Here is a 24,725-nt window from a genome sequence, read left to right as displayed (position 1 = left end):
ATACAGTCTGGCTTCATGATGCCCACACTTAAGATGGCCGCAGTCAATTTCTATTTTATAAAGTGTCTAAATGCTGTAACAACCTAACAAAACGGACCTTAGTTTACAGACTAACTTTACTAGAATACATTAAGCTTGTGTATTACAGAGGTATTTATATTTAAAAAGTGAAATTGTGGCCGGAACTTCGCTTTAAGTATGGACGTGGTTCCCGCGTCAAATTTGGAATTTTTGTACGTCGTTTGCGTAAGTCGTTCGCGAATAGGGCTGTACGTAAGTTACGTTCACGTCTAAAGCATTGACGATTTGCGGCGGAATTTTGAGCATGCTCACTGGGATTCTTTTACGAACGGCGCATGCGCCGTTCGTAAAAAACTTCAAATACGTGGGGTCACACTAAATTTGGATAAAACACGCCCACATTATCCAAATTTGAATTAGGCGGGCTTACGCCGGAGCACATATGTTACGCCGCCGTAACTTAGGGCGAAAGTTCTTTCTGAATACGGAACTTGCGCCCTAATTTACGGCGGCGTAACGTATCGGAGATACGTCACGCCCGCACAATATTACTCAGGGCTACCTGAATCTAGCCCACAGATTTTTACATATTGCCCCTGGTTTTACTGAGGCTGGCAACCCTGATGGGGCCCCCTAGTGGCATGGGGCCCTCGGGCAGTCCGCCCCTGGTGGCAGGGTTGGATACCTTAGCTTATCAGTAGGTTTGATCCCAATACTAAGCAGGTTACAATCCATGCCTCACCCACAATGGAGGTTCCCAGGTAGCGTGGTATTTGGTATTAGCATGGTGTTTGTGGAAGGCCCATGCACCCTTGGGGAAAAGCACATTTTAATAAATAAAATATAGATATTTAAAAAACAAAACCGCTATGCACTACCTGTACTAAATAAGAGTATTTTGTCTAGCTAGGTAAACATGCAGTCTATGGAAGTCTGGTGCTTGTATAAGGCGGCTGTCACCTGAGTATTTAAAGAGAAGACAATGAAAGAGTTCTATGAAACACTAGCAGAGCCCTGGAGATAGGGTTACCGCCTCTAGGATTCAGACTACACCTGCGTGTCTCTCACCTGAAGATCTTCATTGCAAGGTGCCCTTTTGCATGAAGTCTGTGTCACAGAAAGTGCTGATCCTCATACTGAAGCCAGGCAAATCGTGGTGGAAAATGGAATATCTCACGGGCGTACATATGGGAATATGCATGGCTGATAACAAGTGGTATTGTTGCTGCATGGCAGCTTAGGATGCCCGGGTGCTTCAAGAAAACCATATTCTCCTTGGCTGCTGCTTGTAGTTTTACATCTTTTGTGCTGATAATTGTTGCCATGGCGACTCAAAAATGGATGACTGGGAAGATTCTGTGTCAGACTGGAGTAGACCTGGTCAATGCTTCCGATCCAGAGCTGGTGAAGTTTATCGGGGACATCTACTACGGGCTCTTCCAAGGTGGCAAAGTACGGCGGTGTGGACTGGGAAAACGAACGTTTACATTTAAAGGTAAATGTATAATTAATAAATCCATGTAAAACGAATTAATGAATATGTAAGCCCAACATTTCATATTCCTGATATGTGCCTGCTGTACCATGTACTTGTATGAAAAAGTATCCTGTTCTCTTTGCGTTGCTTCCTTAGTGTGAAATTCTTGGTGATCCTGCCTGGCCCTCTGCTTTCCTATAAAAAAAAATGATTACGCCAGGCATGAAAGCATAGCATGGTCAGTTTTATTGCTGTGTTGAGAACTCAGCTTGCTCTCCTCCAATGATCAAACTGGTGACGTCACGCCCCTCCTGCACAGAAATTTACAGGGAAGATCAGTGTGCTCCTGCTTGCAGTGACATCTTCTTAATAAAGTATTGAGGGCAAAGAAAAACCTGACAGGGGTCTAAGGGCCGGTTCACACCACATGCGTGTGTTTTTTTTCTGCACCAAAAAAACGCATGGATAGTAGGTTATATGGTTTCCAATGGCATAGTTCACATCAGTGTGCTACGTTCTTGGTAAGGATGAGCCGAACACCCCCCTGTTCGGTTCGCATCAGAACTTGCGAACATAGTGGAGCTGCGGTGGCTCAACGCGATTGGCACTGCGCTGACAAGCCATTCACCTCTGCAGCTAGGGGTTCGGATCACACTCTCGGCTACATGTGAATTGAGTTTGGTGGTCTCAGCCCGGCTCCCGGTGGGTGTGCTATGCGAGGTAAGCCTGCGCTTAGTACACCCACCCCCCTCCCACAAAAACCACCACACTTACACGCACTCGAAATTGGGTTAACATCACGCACTTTGACCACGCGGTCTCTAAAAAGAGAGGCGAAGGACTAACGGGGCTGGTTGAGCGGGCTAATCCTCTCACTCCCTTATAGGGAGTCCCTCTGCCCCGTTGGGCTTCAAAGCGGAGCAGGTAGGGCGGGCTGTGTGGGAGGACCCCCTCACACACCTGCCATTGCCACCCGGGGCATGGAGAAAGGTGGCAGATTGCCTCTGGGGGAGGCCTGCCTACTCCCAACTCCTGCAGTCCGGCTCCTCTCTCGAGTACACGCACAAAATACACTTTAAAAAAAAGATTAAAAAAAAAAAAAAAGAACTTGCGAACACACCAAATGTTCGTGTGAACTTTAGAACCCCATTAAAGTCTATGGGACTCGAACATTTGAAATCTAAAGTGTTAATTTTAAAGGCTAATACGCAAGTTATTGTCCTAAAAAGTGTTTAGGGACCTGGGTCCTGTCCCAGGAAACATGTATCAATGCAAAAAAAGTATTAAAAACGGCCATTTTTTCAGGAGCAGTGAATTTAATAATGCTAAAAGTGAAACAATAAAAGTGTAATATTACTTTAAATTTCGTACCCAGGGGGGGGTGTAAAGTCAGCATGTGAAAAAGCGCATGTTTCCCGTACATAGAACTGTCCCTGCACAAAGTGTCATTTCTGAAAGAAATTTTTATTTTTTTTATTAATAAAGGATTTTTTTCTACGGTGTCTGTGTGTTTTTTTTTAACTATTTACACTTCCTTCGTGAAATGGTAGAGGTACAGTGTACCCCATTACCAATTCACATAGGGGGGGGCCAGGATCTGGGGGTCCCCTTTGTTAAAGGGGTCTTCCAGATTCTGATAAGCCGCAGACCCCCACAACGACCGGGCAAGGGTTGTGGGGATGAGGCCCTTGTCCCCATCAACATGGGGACATCCTCCCCATGTTGAGGGCATGTGGCCTGGTGCGGTTCAGGAGAGAGGGGGGGCCGCACTCTGTCCCCCCCTCTTTTCTGCGGCCGGCCAGGTTAACGTGCTCGGATAAGGGTCTGGTGTGGATTTTTGGGGGAACTCCACGCCATTTTGTTTTTTAAATTTGGGGTGGAGTTCCCCTTAAAATCCACACCAGACCTGAAGGGTCTGGTATGGATATTTCGGGGAACCCCACGTCATTTTTTTTTTAAATTGACGGCGGGGTTCCCCTTAATATCCATATCAGACCTGAAGGGCCTGTTAATGGAATTTGGGGGGACCCCCAGCTTTTTTATTTTTATTTTTTATGAATGAATCATCTCTGTAATTGCCAGAGCCGACAATTCATTATAGCCACAAAGCCGGTTTTAAATGCCTTTTTTTCTTTCAGAAATGACACTTTGTGCAGAGACAGTTCTATGTACGGGAAACATGCGCTTTTTCACATGCTGACTTTACACCCCCCCTAGGTACGAAATTTAAAGTAGTATTACACTTTTATTGTTTCACTTTTAGCATTATTAAATTCACTGCTCCTGAAAAAACGGACGTTTTTAAAACTTTTTTTTGCATTGATACATGTTTCCCGGGACAGGACCCAGGTCCCCAAACACTTTTTAGGACAATAACTTGCATATTAGCCTTTAAAATTAACACTTTAGTTTTCTCCCATAGACTTTAACAGGGTGTTCTGCGGCTTTTCGAATTTGCCGCGAACACCCCTAATTGTTCGTTGTTCGCCGAACAGGCGAACAGGCAATGTTCGAGTCGAACATGAGTTCGACTCGAACTCGAAGCTCATCCCTAGTTCTAGGGCGTTCCAACAAAAAGAGTAGAACATGCTGCATTTTATTCCCACTGAACTGTACTGGAACGTAGTAAAACATATTGCAACACACCTAAATGTATCGGAATGCACATGTTCTTATTAAAGGTGAAGAAAAAAGAGGGGGAACGCATCGTAACATATCAAAAACGTATAAAAACCACACTGTAACGCATTAAAAATGCATCTGGAATGCATCTTGTGCATTCCAGCAAAAAAAGTTGAACATTCTGCATTTTTTTTCCCACTGAACTGTACTGCAACGCGTTAAAACGTATCAGAACCCACCAGAACGCACATGTCCTTATTTAACCACTTAGGGACCAGAAGTATTTGCCCCTTTAATGACCGGGCCAATTTTTGGCGATACGGCACTGCATCACTGTAACTGGCAATTGCGTAGTCGTGCGACGCTGTACCCAAACAAAATTGACGTCCTTTTTACCCACAAATAGAGCTTTCTTTTGGTGGTATTTGATCACCTTTGTGGGTTTTTATTTTTTGCGCTATAAATAAAAAAAGGGTACATTTTGAAAAAAAAAAAACAATATTTGTTTTACTTTTTTGCTATAATAAATATCCAAAAAAATAAAAATGTTACAAAACAAATTTCTAAGCCAATATGTATTCTAAATATTCTTGGTAAAAAATTAGCAATAAGCGTATATTGATTGGTTTGCGCAAAAATTATCGCGTCTACAAAATAGGCAATGTATTTATGGCATATTTTTTACAATAATGGCGGCGATCTTTAACAGGACTGTGACATTGCGGTGGACAGATCGGACACTTTTGACACTTTTTTGGGACCACTGACAATTATACAGCAATCAGTGCTTTAAAAATGCATGGATTACTGTGTAAATGTCACTGGCAGGAAAGGGGTTAACACTAGGGGTTACATGTGTTACCTCATGTGTGTTCTTAACTTTGGGGGGATGTGACTGACTAGAGAAGGAGAGAGATCATTGTTACTAATTACTAGGAACAGCAGATCTGTCTCTCCTCCATAAACAAATCCCTGTTCTGGCTCTTGTGCCTGCGATCGCGGGTGGCTGGTGGACATTGCAGCCACCAGCCACACGCATTGGGTCCCCCGCTGTGCAACGGGGCGTGTGTGCCTGCTATGGCTCTTAAAAGAGACGCCATACAGGTACGGCGATTCGTAGGAATGAGTCAACCTGCCGCCGTATCATGACGGCGGCTGGTTGGCAAGTGGTTAAGGTGAATAAAAAAAGAGGGGAAAAAACGCACTGTAACAACTCAAAAAACATTTTAAAAAAACGTACTGTAAGGCATCAAAAACGCATCTGGACTGCATCCCTATGGTGTGAACCAGCGATGGCCATCACTGCAGCTAATTTTTACCATATATATGCTTGTTTTTAACATAGAATATGTGAGTGCACACTTTTATTTTAAAATAAATACGTTATATACACTATTATGCTATGAGCCTTTATGTTTCATATATATCTACACCGGTAGTGATATTTTGATTGGGAGCACGCTGTCAGGTCACCTGTGGCCAGATGAGAAATGCACCCCGTTGGAGTCAGGGGTGCACCGCAAGGTAGTGAACCCTATAGTAGACTGCTGCGGATGGACAGGAAGCTTGAGCCCAAGAATCCCCAGGGCGCGGAGTCTAAGGTCCAGCTGGTGTTCACCAGAGCCTCTAGTGGTGAGGATGGCCTTCGCTGCAACTGAACCCAGGTCGCGGCCCCCGGAGTCCCCCAAGTCATTCTCTGTAGGGAGAGAGGGGAAGCAGCCACTCAGGACACAAGGGATAGCGAAGGGTAAGCCGAGGTCGGGGCAACAGGCAGACAAGGATAACCAAGGGACAGGCCGAGGGTCAGGGTCACAAGCAAACAGGAGTAGTTGGGGACAAGCCAAAATCGGTACACAGAGAGATTAACGTAGCACACGGCAAGCAGGAACACAAAGCTAACAAACAACGTTGATCAGCAAAGCAGACCAGCAGTGCAGTGGTTAATATAGCTTTCCCATTAGTTTGGAAGCCAACATACTCTGATAAGAAGCCATTTCTACTGTTTGGTGTTTACGCTTGGAGGATAAGGAGAAGCTGGCTCTCCTTATGCATGTATCTATCCTTACTGTGGAATATGCCTTTGGAACACTGAAATTTTTATATGTATGTAGGCTCAGTGGGTAGACTGAGTCTGCGGTTGCAGAGTTGTCCTGTGCTGTCCGTCCTGAGGGAGGAAGCCGACAGATGAAGAACCTATCTGAGGAAATACTGAGCACGAGGCTGTACACATGACTTTCTTACAGCTCTCATCCAGTACCCTAGACGGCGGAGAATAAGAAGTAATATGCCACCTAAATCAAACCAGCAGCTCCTTCGGGGGTAGTGCTACATATATATTCATGTATATAATATTCATGCTGATTCGCACTGCACCTTTGTATACATGTTGTAGATACTTTCTGGAGATCATAAAGAGTATCATAGAAACTTCCTGGAATCATAAAGAGTGTTGTAGGTTCTTCCTAGGATTCATAAAGAGTGTTGTAGGTTCTTCCTAGGATTCATAAAGAGTGTTGTAGATACTTTCTGGAATTCATAGCGAGCATACCTCCTGACTTTTGGAGATGAGAATGAGGGACACCTATCAGCAAAAGTATGCAGGCATGGGACACACCCCTTGCCACACCCCCTTAAAGGAGAATTGTACAAAAAACAAGATTGGTTAAACCCACAAGTGTTTTTTTTTTTACCACTAATATTCTTTTATATTGGCTTTTGGAATGTACAAATGTAACAATTTAGAAATCAGATGAAAGGTTTAGCGCCGGAAAACACTTTTTGATAGATAAAAAGTGAATTTTATATACAACTATATAGATCAGACCAACATGAGGTGGAATGAGGGACATTGCTCCAAATCAGAGACAGTCCCTCAAAATCAGGGACAGTTGGGAGCTATGCTAGCTTGTCATAGATACTTCCTGGAATTTATAAAGAGCGTTGTAGACACTTCCTGGAATCATAAAGAGTGCCGTAAGTACTTCCTGGGATTCATAAAGAGTGTTGTAGATGCTTTCTGGGATTCATAAAGAATATCATAGATACTTCTTGATTTTCATAAAGAATGTTGCAGATACTTCCTGTAATCCATAAAGGGGGCAGTATTTACTCCCTGGAATCATAAAGCATGTCATAGACATTCCCTTGAATTCATGTTGAGTTTTGAAGATATTCCTTAGAATTCATAAGGAATGTCTTATATACGGCCTTGAATTCATAAAGATCGCCATAGATCTGTATGGACATCCTGGGATTCATAAAGAGTTTGTAGATACTTCCTGGGATTCATAAAGATCGTCATAGATACATCTGTAGGGATGTCCTGGGATTCATAGAGTTTGTAGATACTTCCTGGGATTCATAAAGATCGTCATAGATACATCTGTAGGGACGTCCTGGGATTCATAGAGTTTGTAGATACTTCCTGGGATTCATAAAGAGTGTTGGGTTGGTGCTTGGACTGTCCCTGATTTGGAGAAATGTCCCTCTGTCCCTCATTCCTCCTCATTTGTCCCTCATTTTGGTCTGATCTATATAGATATATTTAAAATGCACTTTTTCTCTATCAAAAAGTGTTTTCCAGTGCTAAACCTTTCATCCAATTTCTCAATTGCTGCATTTGTAAATTCCAAAAGCCAATATAAAAGAATAGCAGTGGTAAAAAAAAAGCACTTGTGCATTTAACCAATCTTTTTTTGTACAATTCTCCTTTAAGGGGGCGTGGCAAGGGGTGTGTCCTATGCCTGCATACTTTTGCTGATAGGTGTCCCTCATTCCCATCTCAAAAAGTTGGAAGGTATGCATATATCTGTAGTGTTTACTTATCACGAAGGGTCACGGGATTACACAATAAATGTCCTTTTCTGTTATTTTTTATAGTATTCCCAGATCTGGTGAAACAGCTGAACACCGCTCTTCATGTCTTCATTATCCTCTTCCTGTGCACTGCTATTTCTTTTGCTCTGATCAGTCTTGGGTTCTGTATTTACAACGCACTGAGAGTCCCTTATCGGTCAATTAAAGGTCCTGCTGGCATATGTCTGTGGAACTTCATTGCAGGTAATTTACTAAGTGAAATCTGGATGATAATTAATGCACAATAAAGACTTATGTTTCATAAAATACTATTTGGTAAGATTGAATAGAATCATATACTGCATATGCATTTATGTGTAGCGGTACCCCCGTAGGTGCTGCTGAAAGTTGTGGTCCACCCGTCACCCTGTCCAGCCCGGCATTCACTTCTCAATCACCTTGAGTCATTGAACAGTCCACGTGCTTGTTTTTGTATTTTTATTGAGGGATTGAAATATATGGGCAATTGTGTCTGTCGTGGCCGCCACTGACTTTTTTTCTGAGTCAGCTGGTTGCTTTTTATCCTGACACATCTGATGTCCCTCCCTGACCCCTGGCCTGATCATCGGATGAGATGGCTCGGCCATTCTCTAGGCTATATTTATATGAGCTCGGCCATTCTCTAGGCCAGGGGTGGCCAACCAGTGGCCCGGGGGCCACATGTGGCCCGCGAAACCATCTGATGTGGCCCGTGGCCTCCTGCTTTGAAATGGCGGGTTGGCAAGCCCAGATCGCAGGTTGCCGACCTGCCATACCGCAGCATCAGTGTTGTGAATGAAGCTGGTGGAGCAGAGCCCCATAAGCCGATGCTTCCTCTACCGCACCGGATTTTGCCACAGGCAAAGTCTATGGCAAAGTTCAGCCAACCCGCAGGATAGACACAGGTACACTAAGCTGCACCCGCGGTGTCGGTAAACCACAGATCAGTGTGAAAGCAGCCTTAGGCCCTTTTCACATGATCAGCCCGACCAAATGGGACCCTCAATTCACCTCTATTGAGCAACAGATTTCTGTTTACGCCCACCTACCTCCAATCCGAAAAACAGAAGGGAATTTGTCCCCTTTCATCTGGGCGGATCGGAGGGCCTATAGAGTAGCCATGACCTTCCCGGCCTCTTCACTCATTTTGGCCTTTGACTGGTTACCAAATTGCTTAAGTGGCCCTCGCTCTTCAAAAGGTTGGGCACCCCTGCTCTAGGCTATATTTATATGGGCAGGAACTGGTGGTAAGCCTGGCCAGAGTAACTTCCAATACAAAGTGACGCTGAATTATCTCTTATATAACACATATATCTTTCCACTGGAAAGATGTATGTTATATAAGAGATAATTCAGCGTCACTTTGTATTGGAAATTACTCAGGCCAGGCGTACCATGTCCATATAAATATAGCCTAAAGAATGGACATCTTTTTATATTGCATGGGTGACCTTAAAATGATGCCCCCCCATAAAAAAAGTTCTGAGGATGCCCATGGAACGATGTACACTCTTTATACAAAACACTTCTTCAAACTCCTTCTGCACAACACTTAACTCCAGGCACAGCCAGCACATGGTTAAGCCCAACTCTCACTCAGTCAGACCTTAGAGATTGCCATTTGCAGGCAGGGACCGCAGGTCCCTTTTTAAATGGGTTGTAAAGGTTTGTTTTTTATTTTCTAAATAAGTTCCTTTAAGCTCGTGCATTGTTGGTTCACTTACTCTTTCCTTCGATTTCCCTTCTCAGGCCCTGTACACACGAGCGGATATCCGATGAAAACGGTCCGCCGGACCGTTTCAAGCGGACATTTCTGCTCCGGATTTTGATCTGATGGCTGTACACACCATCAGATCAAAATCCCAGTGGAAAACATACGCGGTGACGTGGTCGCGCCGTCCCCGCGACGATGAAGCGGCAACGTGCGCGACCCTGGAAGGTAAATACTTCCACGCATGCGTCGAATCACTTCCACGCATGCGAGGGATGGGGATCAGTCGGACTTATCCGGTGAGTCTGTACAGACGACCGGATCAGTCCGACGGACAGATTTCCAGCGGATAGATTTCTTAGCATGCTAAGAATTTTTTATCCGCTTGAAAACGGTCGGCTGGACAAATGTCCGCCAAAAAATGTCCGCTAGGCCGTACACACGACCGGATTTGTCTGCTGGAACTGATCGGGGGCCTAAAGGTTTTTTTTCTTTGTCTGAATTTATCTCTTCCTGTTCCTCCTCAGTAAGCTTGCCCCCATCATCCGAGCCATTCTGGCTGGGGGTTAGTCAGTGTGCTCGACCCCTCCATTGGGACTACATCCCTGCGGGGAGATGCTGTGGACTACATGCCTGTGAGGAGACTCTGTGAACTTTCACAGCTTCTCCCTGCAGGGATGTAGTCCCAAGGGAGGAGGGGAACACACTGACTAACCCCCAGCCAGAACGGCTCGGATGATGGGGGCAAGCTTACTGAGGAGGAACAGGAAGTGGATAAAGGATAAAGGAAAAAAAAACATTTAGAAGGAAAATGCACTAGCTTAAAGAAACCTATTTAGAAAATAAAAAAACAAACCTTTACAACCCCTTTAATGTACAAAAAATAGAATAGGAAGTCTTTAGTGCTAGCTGTCCTATGGTGAACTACTGCTCCCAGCAATCCCTCTTCAGGCCCTGCCAGCCCTCCTGGCTGTAGCTGCCCGACTCCACTGCATGTGACATTGCAATCCTCGCTGGCTCCACTCTGACCGTTTCCTCTCAGACCTCTCTGGCATGCCTCTCCAGCACTCCCGATAGCACATGTCACTCACCAGCCCTCATGGCTGCTCACACACTGGTGGTTCCCTCCTGAAGACTTGCCCGGCAGCATTAGCTCCTGCTGTCCTCTCTGACTTCTCTCTGTGCCTCCTGTCCAGATCCTTCATGCGGTCTAGAAGGGATTCTTCCTACACCCAAGTCCCAGGCCCAAGGTCACCCCCCCCCCAGAATGGGGGGCGCCCTCAAAGGCCCTGACAGCCTAGCACTCCATTCTCAGTTCTTCCATCCGACAACTCCAACCCAGCTGGGCTGACTCTAGCTATTTAACCACTTCAATACAGGGCATTTTCAGCCCCTTCCTGCCCAGGCCAATTTTCAGCTTTCAGCAGTGTCACACTTTGAATGATAATTGTGCGGGTCATGCGACGTTTAAACCAAATTCCATTTTGATAGTTGTTTTCCCCACAAATATAACTTTCTTTTTTACTTTTTTGCTTTAACCACTTCCATACGGGGCATTTTCACCCCCTTCCTGCCCAGACAACATTGACGCCCTTTTTTTCCCACAAATAGAGCTTTCTTTTGGTGGTATTTGATCACCTCTGCAGTTTTTATTTTTTGCGCTATAAACAAAAGAAGAGCGACAATTTTGAAAAAAAAAAAAAATCTTTTACTTTTTGATTTAATATATATATATATATTTTTTACTTTTTTTTCCCTCTGTTTAGGTCGATACGTGTTCTTCTACATATTTTTGGTAAACAAAAAATCGCAATAAGCGTATTTGAACGGTTTGCGCATAAGTTCTAGCATCTACAAAATAGGGAATAGAATAATGGCATTTTTTTTTTTTTTTACTAGTATGGCGGCAATCTGTGAATTTTATTGTGACCATGACATTGCGGCGGACATATCGGACACTTTTGACACATTTTTGGGACCATTCACATTTATACAGCGATTAGTGCTATAAAACTGCAATGATTACTGTGTAAACGTGACTGGCAGGGAAGGGGTTAATATGTTCCCTAAAGTGTGTTCTAACTGTAGGGGGGAGGGGACTCACAAGGGGAGGAGACCGATGTGTGTTCCTCTGTACTGGTAACACACATTGGTCTCCTCACCGCTGACAGGACATAGATCTGTGTGTTTACACACACAGATCCATGGTCCTGCCGTGAATGCGGACAATCGCGGGTGCCCGGCGGACATCGCGGCCGCCGGGCACGCGCACCAGGTCCCGAGCAATGCGGCGGGGGCGTGCGTGCGCCCCCTAGCCGCTCAGGAAGGCAAGGACGTCATGACGTCCACCCGGTGAGGGGGAGGGTTCCCACCGACGTCATTTTACAATGACTCGGTAGAGAAAGGGTTAATAAATACTCCAATATATTTTTTTTAAACAAGTTTTTCCTCAGTTTAGGCTGATATGTATTCTTCTACATATTTTTGGTAAAAAAAATTGCAATAAGCGTATATTGATTGGTTTGCACAAAAGTTATAGCTTCTACAAAATAGGGGATAGATTTATGTAATTTTTATTATCATTTTTTTTTTTTTTTTTTACTACTAATGGCGGCGATCTGCGATTTTTATCATGACTGTGACATTGTAGCGGATATATCGGACACTTTTGACACTATTTTGGGACCATTCACATTTATACAGCGATCAATGCTATAAAAATGCACTGATTAATGTATAAATGTGACTGGCAGGGAAGGGGTTAACACTAGGGGGCAATCAAGGGGTTAAGTGTGTGTCTTAGGGAGTTATTCTAACTGTGGGGGGAGGGAACTGATGAGAGGAGCAGGCCGATCGTTGTTCCTATATACAAGGAACATATGATCAGTTCTCCTCTCCCCTGACAGGACGTGAATCTGTGTGTTAACAAACACAGATCCATGTCCCTGCTCTGTGATGAGCAATCGCGGGTGCCCGGCAGACATCGCAGCCGTCAGGGCACACGCATCGGGTCCACAGTGATGCGGTGAGCGCGCACGTCGCCAGCGCGGCATTGTGGCGCAAGCTCACCACAATGCCGGGAAGACAAAGATGTCATATGACGTCCGCCTGGAGGGAGAAAGGATGCCTGCCGCCGTCATTTTTACAATACAGCGGTAGGCAAGTGGTTAAGGAGGCCTGCCCCCTGCCAATCCAAGTTGGGAATTGGTCAGGGCTCCTTAGAATACCCCAGGCAGCTCCACCCCTCTTCCCCTCCTCTCTTACAGAATCCTCTGGAAGCCAGAGGGAGGCAACCGAGAAGTGATGCTATCTGTGAGTCACCAGCCTACTCTAGGCCACTCCCAGCCCACACAGATCAAAACAAACAGGCCTAGCTTCCAGAAATGCTGCCCACTGACAGGAGATAACAATCTTTAATTTCCAACCAAAAAATGGATAGGTTGGGATTTATTGTGCAAATGTAACTGTTAAACCCAAGTTGGGACAGAACTGTACCTGCAAGGTCGCTTCCTTTCCCTATCCAATGCCTAAAGAGGAATACGGTATTCTTGTTGAGGGGTGAACCTAAGCCATGAAACGGTTGGGTCATACATGCAGGTCAGATCAGTTTCTGAAGACAGTTAGGCCTCATTCACACGGGGTACATGAATCCATAGTCCGTGTTAGGTGTAAGTGCATGCCCCCAAACACCCCCGCACCCACAACCATACAAAATGTATAGCTCAAATCGCAGCCCACAGACATCGCATGTGATGTTCACAGGAATGCGGTGTGTGCGATTTCTGTGTGAATCAGATGCAGCGTTCCACACGCACTAGTGTGAACTCAGGCTGAAGGAGCTTTTTCTGATTCTGGCACAAAGAATGCAGAGAACGCTAGACACAAAGGGCCAGATTCACATAGGTTAGCGGATCTTTAGATCCGCATAACCTATCTGATTTAAGATCCGCCGCCGCAAGTTTTTGAGGCAAGTGGTTAATTCACAAAGCACTTACCTCAAAACTTGCTGCGGCGTATCGTAAATCCCCCGGCGGAATTCAAATTCCGCGGCTAGGGGGCGTGTAGTATTTAAATCAGGCGCGTTCCCGCGCCGATCGAACAGCGCATGCGCCGTCTGCAAATTTACCCAGCGTGCATTGCGCTAAATGATGTCGCAAGGACGTCATTGGTTTCTACGTGAACGTAAATGGCGTCCAGCCCCATTCACGGACGAGTTACGCAAACAACGTAACATTTTTAAATCGCAACGAGGGAACGACGGCCATACTTAACATTGGCTGCGCCTCATAGACCCAGGGGTAACTATCCGCCGGAAAAAGCCGAACGCAAACAACGTAAAAAAAAAGCGCCAGGTGGTCGTTCGTTTCTGAATCGGCGTATCCCCTCATTTGCATATACGTCGCGTAAATAAACCGAAACGCCACCTAGCGGCCGGCCTGGAATTGCAGCCTAAGATCCGACGGTGTAACACAGTTACACCTGTCGGATCTTAAGGATATCTGGGCCAGATTAACATAAAATTGCGGCGGCGTAACGTATCGCATTTACGTTACACCGCCGCAAGTTTTACGGGCAAGTGCTTGATTCACAAAGCACTTGCCTGTAAACTTGCGGCGGCGTAGCGTAAATGCATCCGGCGCAAGCCCACCTAATTCAAATGGGGCGTGTATCATTTAAATTAGGCGCGTTCCCGCGCCGAACGTACTGCTCATGCTCCGTTTTGAAATTTCCCTCCGTGCTTTGCGCGAAATGACGTCGCACCGACATAATCTTTTGAACGGCGACGTCCGTTACGTCCTTTCCTATTCACGGACGACTTACGCAAAAAAAATAAAATTTAAATTAGACGCGGGAACGACGGCCATACTTTAACATGGGCAGTCTAAATATAAGCCATGAAATAGCAGCCGTAACTATACGCCGACTAGCGACGACGTAAGAGAATGCAACGGCCGCGCGTACCTTCGTGGATCGCCGTAAACAGCTAATTAGCATACCCGACGCGGAAAAAGACGCGAACTTCACCCAGCGGGCGCCGAAGTATTACACCTACGATCCGAAGGCGTACAAAGCCGTATGCCTGTCGGATCGAAGCCTAAAGCCGTTGTATCTTGGTTTGAGGATTCAAACTAAAGATACGACGCGGCAAATTCAAAAAGTACGCCGGAGTATCAGCAGATACTCTGGCGTACTTTTTCTGTGAATCTGGCCCTCTATGCGTAACTGATTCTATGGGCCAGATTCACAAAGAGATACGACGGTGTATCTACAGATACACCATCGTATCTCTGACTTACACTGGTCCTATCTATGCACCTGATTCATAGAATCAGATACGCATAGATAGGGCTAAGATCTGACAGTGTTACACTGTGTTACACTGTCGGATCTTTTTTTCAATTTAAAAATGGCGCCGGGGGCGTTCCCGCTGATTTACGATAAATAATATGTAAATCAGCGAGATACGCAAATTCACGAATGTACGCGGACCCGTCGCAGTGTTCTTACGTCGTTTCCGTAGCGGTTTTCCCGTCGTATACTTACCCCTGTTTTTATCAGGCGCAGCCAATGTTAAGTAAAGCTGGCGTTCCCGCGTCGAATTTGAATTTTCCAACGTTGTTTGCGTACGCTGATTCACGAACACGCGCGTCGCAAGTCACGCTCACGTCGAAACCACTGACGTCCTAGTAACGTCAGTGGGAGCAATGCACGCCGGGAAATTCCCCGGACGGCGCATGCGCATTTAAATCGGCGCGGGAACGCGCCTGATTTAAATAGTACACTCCCCTAGCTGCGGAATTTGAATTCCGCCGGGGGATTTAGGATCCGCCGTCGCAAGTTTGGAGGTAAGTGGTTTGTGAATTAGCCACTTGCCTCCTAAACTTGCGGGAGCGGATCTTAATTCACGTAGATCGAGCGGATCTATAGATCCGCTGAGCTACGTGATTCTGGCCCTATGATTCAGTCGCATAGATACGACCGGCAGAACTCAGAGATACAACGGCGTATCAGGAGATACACCGTCGTATCTCTTTGTGAATCTGGCCCTAGATACTTTTTTTAATAGGACAGGGTCTATCTGCATACTCCCTAGGATATGGTAATAATTGGCACCTAATCTGGAATACCAAATTCTAATTTCATGGATTCAAACTGGTGGTAAATGTAGGGGTGTACTTATTTTTTCAAGCAGACAATTATTATTATTATTATTATACAGGATTTATATAGCGCCAACAGTTTGCGCAGCGCTTTACATCAGGGGACAATTCTGCATTTTTGTTCATTTAGGCTATGAGAATGAATGCACCATGCCCATTTTATGTGTCATTTGTTCAAATAGAGTATATCCCCTTTATTTGTAGGCACTGTTTGAATAAAGATCTAATATTTGCCTGTTCAAATATGTTGAAAAAGTTACCTTTTCACATGACTGTTTATAATTCCTTCACAAATGCAGCACTGTCTGTTACTACAAAGCTTCTATTACTTTCTCCTAATGGCAGCCTGTATGGCTGGTGCTAAAAAAAAAAAAAGTTTGGGAGGCGCAAACAAACCACTCAACCCCCCCACATTTGTTCGGTCGTCGAACGGTCAGTCGGCCGGTTGCCGTTGTGTGATCCGGGCGCATAGAAGGCAAGACATTTTGCATTGTCTTGTGGTGGGACTACGCTGGCAAATCCACCCAACACAGTCCCACTGTATGTGGCGTGAATGTACCACCCATCTATTACACTGAAAAGGTTGGAAAATGGGCAATATATGGTATGGACACTTATTTACAGCAAACAGTAAAATGTGTTCCAAATAATACTTTACACACTTTGGGAACGAATAGCAAAATCACAGAGATTGCCCAGTTTTCACTGGCACTAATTTTATATAAGCCAGTCCGTGTGTACCTTCTCTAAGAAAATAAGTTGTTTTTTTCAACTTTTACTTCTTTTATATACATGTAGCGCACCCCTTAAGGAGCCGCAGTTGATCTGGGATCCCCAACCCTGCACAGCCAGGCACACTGAATTGAGACAAAGGACAGTCCGTGACTTCATTTTTTGTGATTTATTGAGGGTTAATAACACTTTAACCCAGGGCTCGACAAATCCCGGGCGCCAGGTCGCCATGGCGACTAGAAGTGGTGTCCTGGCGAATTGGCTTGGAAGGTGGGCAAAAAAAGGTATTACAAGTTAAAGCGGAGGTTCACCCATAGAGAACACATTTTCCCCTTAGATGAATGCTCGTTTTGTCTAGGGGAATCGGCTAGTTGTTTTAAAATATGAGCTGTACTTACCCGTTTACGAGATGCATCTTCTCCGCCGCTTCCGGGTATGGGCTGCAGGACTGGGCGTTCCTTCTTGATTGACAGTCTTCCAAGAGGCTTCCGACGGTCGCATCCATCGCGTCACGATTTTCCGAAAGAAGCCGAACGTCGGTGCGCAGGCGCAGTATAGAGCCGCACCGACGTTCGGCTTCTTTCGGCTAATAGTGATGCGATGGATGCGACCGTCGGAAGCCTCTCGGAAGACTGTCAATCAAGGAGGAACGCCCGCTCCCGAAGACCCATACCGGAAGCGACGGAGAAGATGCATCTCGAAAACGGTAAGTACGGCTCATATTTTAAAACAACTAGCCGATTTCCCTAGACAAAACGAGCATGAAGCTAAGGGGAAAAGAGAAAAAAAAAAACGAATTGGGTGAACTCCTGCTTTAAGCATTACAAGTTAAACAGCAATTCTAATGTAATTGTTCACTATTTTTCACTGCCATCTTCTTCCCTCTAATTAGAACACCCAAACATTATAAATATTTTTTATCCTAACACCCTAGAGAATAAAATGGCGATCGTTGCAATACTTTCTGTCACGCCGTATTTGCGCAGCGGTCTTACAAGCGCACTTTTTTTGGGAAAAAAATTACACTTTTTTTAATTAAAAAATAAGACAACAGTAAAGTTATCCCCATTTTTTTTAATATTATGAAAGATAATGTTACACTGAGTAAATTCATACCCAACATGTCACGCTTCAAAATTGCGTCCGCTCGTGGAATGCCGACAAACTTTTACGCTTTAAAATCTTCATAGGCGACGTTTAAAAAAATCTACAGGTTGCATGTTTTGAGTTACAGAGGAGGTCTAGGGATAGAATTATTGCTCTCGCTCTACCAATCGCGGCGATACCTCACATGTGTGGTTTGAACACCGTTTACATATGCGGGCGCTGCTCACGTATGTGTTCGCTTCTGCGCGCAAGCTCGTCGGGACGGGGTGCGTTTTGTGGCTCCTAACTTTTTTAGCTGGCTCCTAGATTCCAAGCAAATTTGTCAAACCCTGCTTTAACAGCATCTTCAGGGACATCCTCCTATGCACAGTCTATATATACACAGTCTAAATACAGCCTCCTTGACACTCCTGCACTTTACTTGCTTGCAGATGCCAGCTGGATCACTGCAAACAAATCTGACAGGCACAGTCAGATTTAGAAATGGTCCTTTGCAGGCAGGAACACTGAATCGCATGGGAATTTCTGTGCAATTCATAGGCGATTTATAGTGTGAACCAGGGCTAACTTCTGAAAATGCTAGTTCGTTGGCTAGCATGCTCATACTAAAGCCTCGCACACATGATTGGATTTTCTGCGGACAAAGCGTAGGACTTTTGTCCGAAGGGCGTTGGCCAGGAACTTGTATTGCATACAAACGGTAAAGAATTGTTGGCCAACAAACGCGAAACTACGTGTGTTTTTTCCAGCTCTTTAGCTCCACCCTTTGGGCAACTTCTGCTAATGTGTTATGGTGAACATTGTTTCTGAGCATGCGTGTTTGTACTTTGGAGTTTTGTCCAAAGGACTTGTGTACACACGATCGGATAATCCGACAACACACATTTGTTGGTGGACAATTTTAAAGCATGCTATCCAACATTTGTCGGTGGAAAATCCGACAATTGTCCGATGGAGCATACAAATGGTCGGATTTCCTGACAACAGCCTGCCATCACACAATTCCCATCGGATAATCCGAGGCTTTATGCCACGTACACACGATCCAAATATTGTACGAAAAATGTCGTCCGAGGAAGAATCGTCCGATAATCGAATCGTTGGTACAGGGCTGGACAAGCCGATCATTTTAGTTCATTCGATAATTTTTTATCGGACATGCACGAAAATTTTCCTCGTACGATACCAGATCGTCAGATTTTCGTTTTGTCAGTACAGTTGTCGTCCGAAAATACTACACAAATACATTACAACACTAGACATCACTTCCGGTTTTTTTTTCTGTCGTACGAGAATTTTTGTAAAATATTAAATTTCTACTTGCGACTAGTAAACTAAAAAAGTCGGACGATCTGTCGTCCGATTTTCGGATTGTGTGTACGTGGCATTAGGCTGGTCATACCCTAGGCTAGACTTTTCTAGTTTAGCCCGATGGACTGAGCAAGAGAAATCACTCAATTCTGTTAGGCCCCTTTCACATGTGCGGTCCGTGTTCATCCGATCCCCCATAGGGGAGAGCGGAGAAAATACAGGGTGGTCCCTGCACAGTGTGCGGGGACCGCCCTGTCAGCCACCGGCTCAGCGGGGATATACAGAGCGATCCCCGCTGAGCTTACGGACACACGGAGGCGGATCATTACTGATCCGCCCCGTGTGAAAGGGCCCTTATTCAGACTAAACAACATTGAGGGAGAAGAGTCTCACCTGATGGCTATTGTAATCAGACAGCCACAGCACCCAGGGCTGTCTGAATACCCAAACATTGGGGTAAATTCAGGAAGCAATTACGCCTGCGTATCCATAGATACGCAGCGTAATTGCTAAGTAGCACCGGCGTATTCTGTATTCAGAAAGCTCGATACGCCGACTGTAGCCTAAGATACCACTGGCATAAGGCTCTTATCCCGTCGTATCTTAGGCTGCATTCTGACGCTGGCCGCTAGGTGGCGTTCCCGTAGTTGTCAGCGTAGAGTATGCAAATTGCATACTCACGCCGATTCACAAATGTACGCGCGCCCGGCGGTCGTGTTTTACGTCGTTTGCGTTCGTTGCTTTCGTCGTAAAGCTGCTCCTGCTATTAGGAGGCGCAGCCAATGGTAAGTATAGACATCGTTCCCGCGTCGCGATTTTCGAAATTTACGTCGTTTGCGTAAGTGGATCGTGAATGGCGCCATTTACATTCACGTCGAAGCAAATGACGTCCTTACGACGTCATTAACCACAATGCACGTCGGGAAATTTTCCCGACGGAGCATGCGCAGTACGTTCGGCGCGGGAGCGCGCCTAATTTAAATGATCCACGCCCCTTATGGGATCATTTAAATAATGCGCGCTTACGCCGGCCCCTTTTACGAAACGCCGCCGCAAATTACGGAGCAAATGCTTCATGAATGAAGCGTAGCTCCAGTAATTTACGGAGGCGTAGCGTAAAAACAGTACGCTGCGCCGCCGTAGCAGTGCGCGCCCCTACCTGAATCTACCCCAATGACTGCAGAGCAAGCAAATAGATCTGATTTTTTTATTATTGCCTGACTTTCATTTATTGCATGCTGACTCTGGTACAGTAATTAGTCTAAAGGCCAGATGAATCTAGTAAACTAAGATTTTCGGATAGAAACCATCAAAATATGATTAGAAATAAGAAAGGCATTTTCTTGTGAAAAAAAAAGAAATAGGAAAGGCAAACATGTTTTTTAAAGTATAGTATGCCAGTACATCTTTTGTGTCGAGATAAAAATTTTTATTAATGGGAATTATATCTCTGCAGGTCTGTTTATTGTATTTGCGGTGACCAGCTTTATAGCTGCAGTCCAGCTCCACCACCTGACAGATCGGATGGCTAATTTCAGTGAAAACGTCTTTCGGATCGTTATTCTAGAAGAGAAGTATGAAGACTCCTTTTGGGTTTGCGTGGCGAGTGGAGCAATGCATGCTTTCAATATGCTGCTTATGGCGGCCACTGCAATACGCTTACCCAAGCGGAAGACTAAAACCGAGGAGGCAAACGTAACTGCAGAGGACATTATGTACTAGTGATATTCATGGAGATACAAATTCCTCCCTGGTACGATGATGGCTCAAGACTTGGACTTTTTTACTCGCTTCAGACTTGTACCAAAGGTGGTAACTTACAGTGAGATTTTATCCCATGGAATCTGTGGATAAAAGAACACTTTGAGACAATGAAGCTGGTTCTTGAGTAAATCTGAATCAAAAATGCATCAGACCAAAGGGTGCTTTAAATTACACCTAAAAAATAAAATTTTATTTTATGTAAAATTCACAGTCATTTTTGAGTTTTATGTATGATAAAACAATGGTGTGCTTGTTCTTTATTTTGTATCAGAAAAATAATAACCTACAATGCAATGCATGATAATAAACCTTTCGCTAAAATATATCATACAAAATGTGATAAAACCTGGTTTCTGAGACTTTATTATTATTGGGCAACGGATTCTTTATTACAAAAGTATATGTAGTAACTAAATTTGTGTTGTATTTTCTTAATCTTGACTGTGTAATATCAGTCAATATATGGGGGCTGATTTACTATTGTCAGTGCGCTGCGCTGGTTCATGCCTTAATTAGTGCGCCGGGTGAAGCCTTAATTAGGCGCATGAACCAGCGTAGCAGCCGGCGCATTGAAAGTAATATGTAAAGCCGCGCCGAACTCCCTATAGAAGTCTATGGGAGAAATCAAAAGTGTTCATTTTAAAGGCTAATCTGCAAATTTTCTCCTAAAAAGTGTTTGGGGACCTCAGTCCTGCCCCAGGAAACATGTATCAATGTTTTTTTTATTTTTTAAAACGGCCGTTTTTTCGGGAGCAGTGAAATTAATAATGCCAGGATAATGGGGGCCAGGATCTGGGGGTCCCCTTTGTTAAAGGGGTCTTCCAGATTCTGATAAGCCCCCCGCCCGCAGATCCCCACAACCACCGGGCAAGGGTTGTGGGGATGAGGCCCTTGTCCCCATCAACATGGGGACATCCTCCCCATGTTGAGGGCATGTGGCCTGGTGCGGTTCAGGAGAGGGGGGGGGCCGCACTCTGTCCCCCCCTCTTTTCTGCGGCCGGCCAGATTAACGTGCTCGGATAAGGGTCTGGTGTGGATTTTTAGGGGGACTCCACGCCATTTTTTTTTTATTTGGGGTGGAGTTCCCCTTAAAATCCACACCAGACCTGAAGGGCCTGGTATGGATATTTGGGGGGACCCCACGCCATTTTTTTTGTTTTTACGGCGGGGTTAATATCCATTCCAGACCTGAAGGGCCTGGTAATTTAATTTGGGGGGACCCCCATACATTTTTTTTTTTTTTTTTTTAGTTTTAATGAGCAATGACTATTCTTTATAGCCATGAGTACTTTAAACTTACTTTTTTTTTTCACTTCAGAAATGACATCTTGTACAGGGACAGTTCTAAGCATGGGAAACATGCGTGTACCCCCCTCCCCCCCTGTATGAAATTTAAAGGAATATTTCACTTTTATTATTTCACTTTAACCACTTCCATACCGCGCCTATTCTGGCACTTCTCTCCTTCATGTAAAAATTATATTTTGTTCCTGGGAAATTACTCAGGACCCCCAAACATTATATATAATTTTTTAGCAGACACCCTAGGGAATAAGGTGGCGGTCATTTTTTATTTGATTTCCAACGGTATTTGCGCAATAATTTTTCTAACGCCTTTTTTTTTTTGCCCAAAAAAAAACACGGTCCAAAAAAAAACACGGTCCATGAATTAAAAAATAACAAAACAGTAAAGTTAGTCCAATTTTTATGGATAATGTGAAAGATGATGTTACACCGAGTAAATAGATACCAACTTGTCACACACTCATGGAATGGCGCCAAACTTCGGGACATAAAAATATCCATAGGCGATGCTTGTTTTTTTTTTATACAGGTGACCAGTTCAGAGTTACAGAGGAGGTCTAGGGCTAGAATTATTGCTCTCGCTCTAACGCATGCGTCAATACCTCACATGTGTGGTTTGAATGGTGTTTACATATGTGGGGACTTACATGCATATTCGCTTCTAGGGACAGGGGCGTTTTTTTTTGTTTTTTTTTTTAGCTCATATTTTTCTGCTTGCACTTTTTTGTCACTTTTTTGATTTTGGATCACTTTTCTTCCTTTTACAAGGAATGTAAACATCCCTTGTAATAGGACTAGTGTGTGACAGGTCCTCTTTATGGAGAGAGGCGGGGTCAATAAGGCTGGAAAGCATGATATTGAAAAAAAAAAAAAAAGATCTCATGCTTTCAGCTGCAATCATGTTCGTTCAGCACAGTGGTGTAGTGTATAGCACTTTGACCTAGCAGCAAAAGGGTCGCTGGTTCGAATCCAGCCCGTGACACCATCTGCATGGAGTTTGCATGTTCTCCCTGTGCCTGCGTGGGTTTCCTCCCACACTATAAAAACATGCTGTAAATCGGATCCGGTCTAAATAAGCCCTAATATGCAGTAGTATATTTAGGTTTTGTGCTGCCCTAGGCCTGACTACATTTCTGCACCTCCTAATAGAAAAATGACCCACCCCTTCCTGTCAAAGCCACACCCTGTTTTTGTATCACCCGCCCAGAAATTTTCAGGTCACACACACACACACTAGTTCTGAGGGGGAAGGGGGTTACTGGACTCCCTTAATTTGCATAGTTTTTCTCTCACTTCCTGTTTGGCTATGGGGCAGGAAGTGAAGGCAAATCTCCCCAATTGGACACAGATAATACAAAATAAACTGACAGGGCCTATAACCCTCCCTCACTCTATCCAAAATTAAAGAAAATAAAAAGTGTTGATTATAGTTCTAGTCAGGGGCGGACTGACCATTGAGTCACTCGGGCACTGCCCGAGGGCCCCATGCCACTACGGGGCCCCATCAGGGTTGCCAGGCTCAGTAAAACCAGGGACAGTATGTAAAAATCTGTGTTTTTTTAGATCTGTCCCTGATATGTCCGAAACTGACATGCTTTTAATGTGAATATCCCAAGATTTTAGCTGCCCTGCCTCTGCACTGCCTCCTGGCGTGGTGGCCATCTGTAAGCCAGAGGGGCCCCATAATCTTCTATTGCCCGGGGGGCCCATGAGTTGTCAGTCCCCTGGTTCTAGTTTAAGCACAAATTTCATAGAGTTTTATTGAGGCCTAAGAAAATATAACCATGCCAATAGGCCAGGATACAGCGTTGTTAATATGTATGAATGTGTGTGTTGGGCACCCCACAAACACCACCCAATGTTAACTAAAAAATTATTAATTTGCAAATAAGTATTATCTGCTCATTTTTTGGGGATGTCTGCACCCCTGATAGTGACAACATTTGTGAGGTGTCTTCACCCTTTCTAATTCAAATTAATTCACTTCCTGTCACATAGCCAAACAGGAAGTGAGGGTAAAACCTTACTAATATCTTTTCTTGGGGACACAGAGATCAATCTAAATAGTTTCCCATTATGTAAATTGCACTCTAGCATTTTGCTGAGTACACCCCAAATTATTAGGGATCTTGGACGTTGGGGTCCATTTACTAAAGGCAAATCCACTTTGCACTACAAGTGCAAAGCAAGGAAGAAAACAAAACAACTTTGCTTCTACAGGATTGGATGTTAAAACCATCAGTGCTTCCTCTCTCATTTTCAGCAACTATGCTTGTACTTGCAGAGTGGCTTTGTCTTTACTAAACCCCAAACTAAATAATCATTTGGGGCAGGGATCCTCAAACTACGGCCCTCCAGCTGTTGTAGAACTACACATCCCATGAGGCCTTGTAATGCACTGACATTCACAGACATGACTAGGCATGATGGGTATTGTAGTTCCTGAACAACTGGAGGGCCGTAGTTTGAAGACCCATGATTTGGGGTGTACACAGCAGTGCTGGAGTGCAATTTGCTTAATGGGGACACTAGTTCGATTGACCTGTGTCCCCAAGAAAAGACACTGGTAGGGTTTTAACCTCACTTCCTGTTCAGCTGTGTGACAGGAAGTGAAGCCAATTTTAAGAAAAGGGACACAAAGCTCAACCCCAAAAAAACACAAGCAGGGGTTCTAACACTC

At 44.6% G+C, this 24,725-nt stretch overlaps 1 protein-coding gene across 1 annotated transcript; it reads left to right on the top strand.

The window, feature by feature from the left end:
- Positions 1–1,145: 1,145 nt before the first annotated feature.
- On the top strand, positions 1,146–21,115 carry CLRN2 (clarin 2). Its single transcript, XM_040335934.1, has 3 exons — positions 1,146–1,516; positions 8,000–8,179; positions 20,433–21,115. The coding sequence occupies exons 1-3, from the start codon at positions 1,264–1,266 to the stop codon at positions 20,696–20,698; spliced, it is 699 nt and encodes a 232-aa protein (XP_040191868.1). The 5' UTR covers positions 1,146–1,263; the 3' UTR covers positions 20,699–21,115.
- Positions 21,116–24,725: the final 3,610 nt, after the last annotated feature.

Source organism: Rana temporaria, chromosome 1 (assembly GCF_905171775.1).
Source record: "Rana temporaria chromosome 1, aRanTem1.1, whole genome shotgun sequence".
Taxonomy (NCBI): Eukaryota; Metazoa; Chordata; class Amphibia; order Anura; family Ranidae; genus Rana; species Rana temporaria.
Note: the sequence above shows the minus strand (reverse complement) of the source record. Positions and strands in the feature narration are given on the sequence as shown.

Excerpts from the sequence above, each read along its gene's own strand:
- CLRN2 (XM_040335934.1), top strand. The coding sequence starts at position 1,264 with ATGCCCGGGTGCTTCAAGAAAACCATATTCTCCTTGGCTGCTGCTTGT. Across the intron at positions 1,517-7,999 it reads ACGAACGTTTACATTTAAAG|TATTCCCAGATCTGGTGAAA; the intron begins GTAAATGTATAA and ends TATTTTTTATAG. Across the intron at positions 8,180-20,432 it reads TCTGTGGAACTTCATTGCAG|GTCTGTTTATTGTATTTGCG; the intron begins GTAATTTACTAA and ends ATATCTCTGCAG.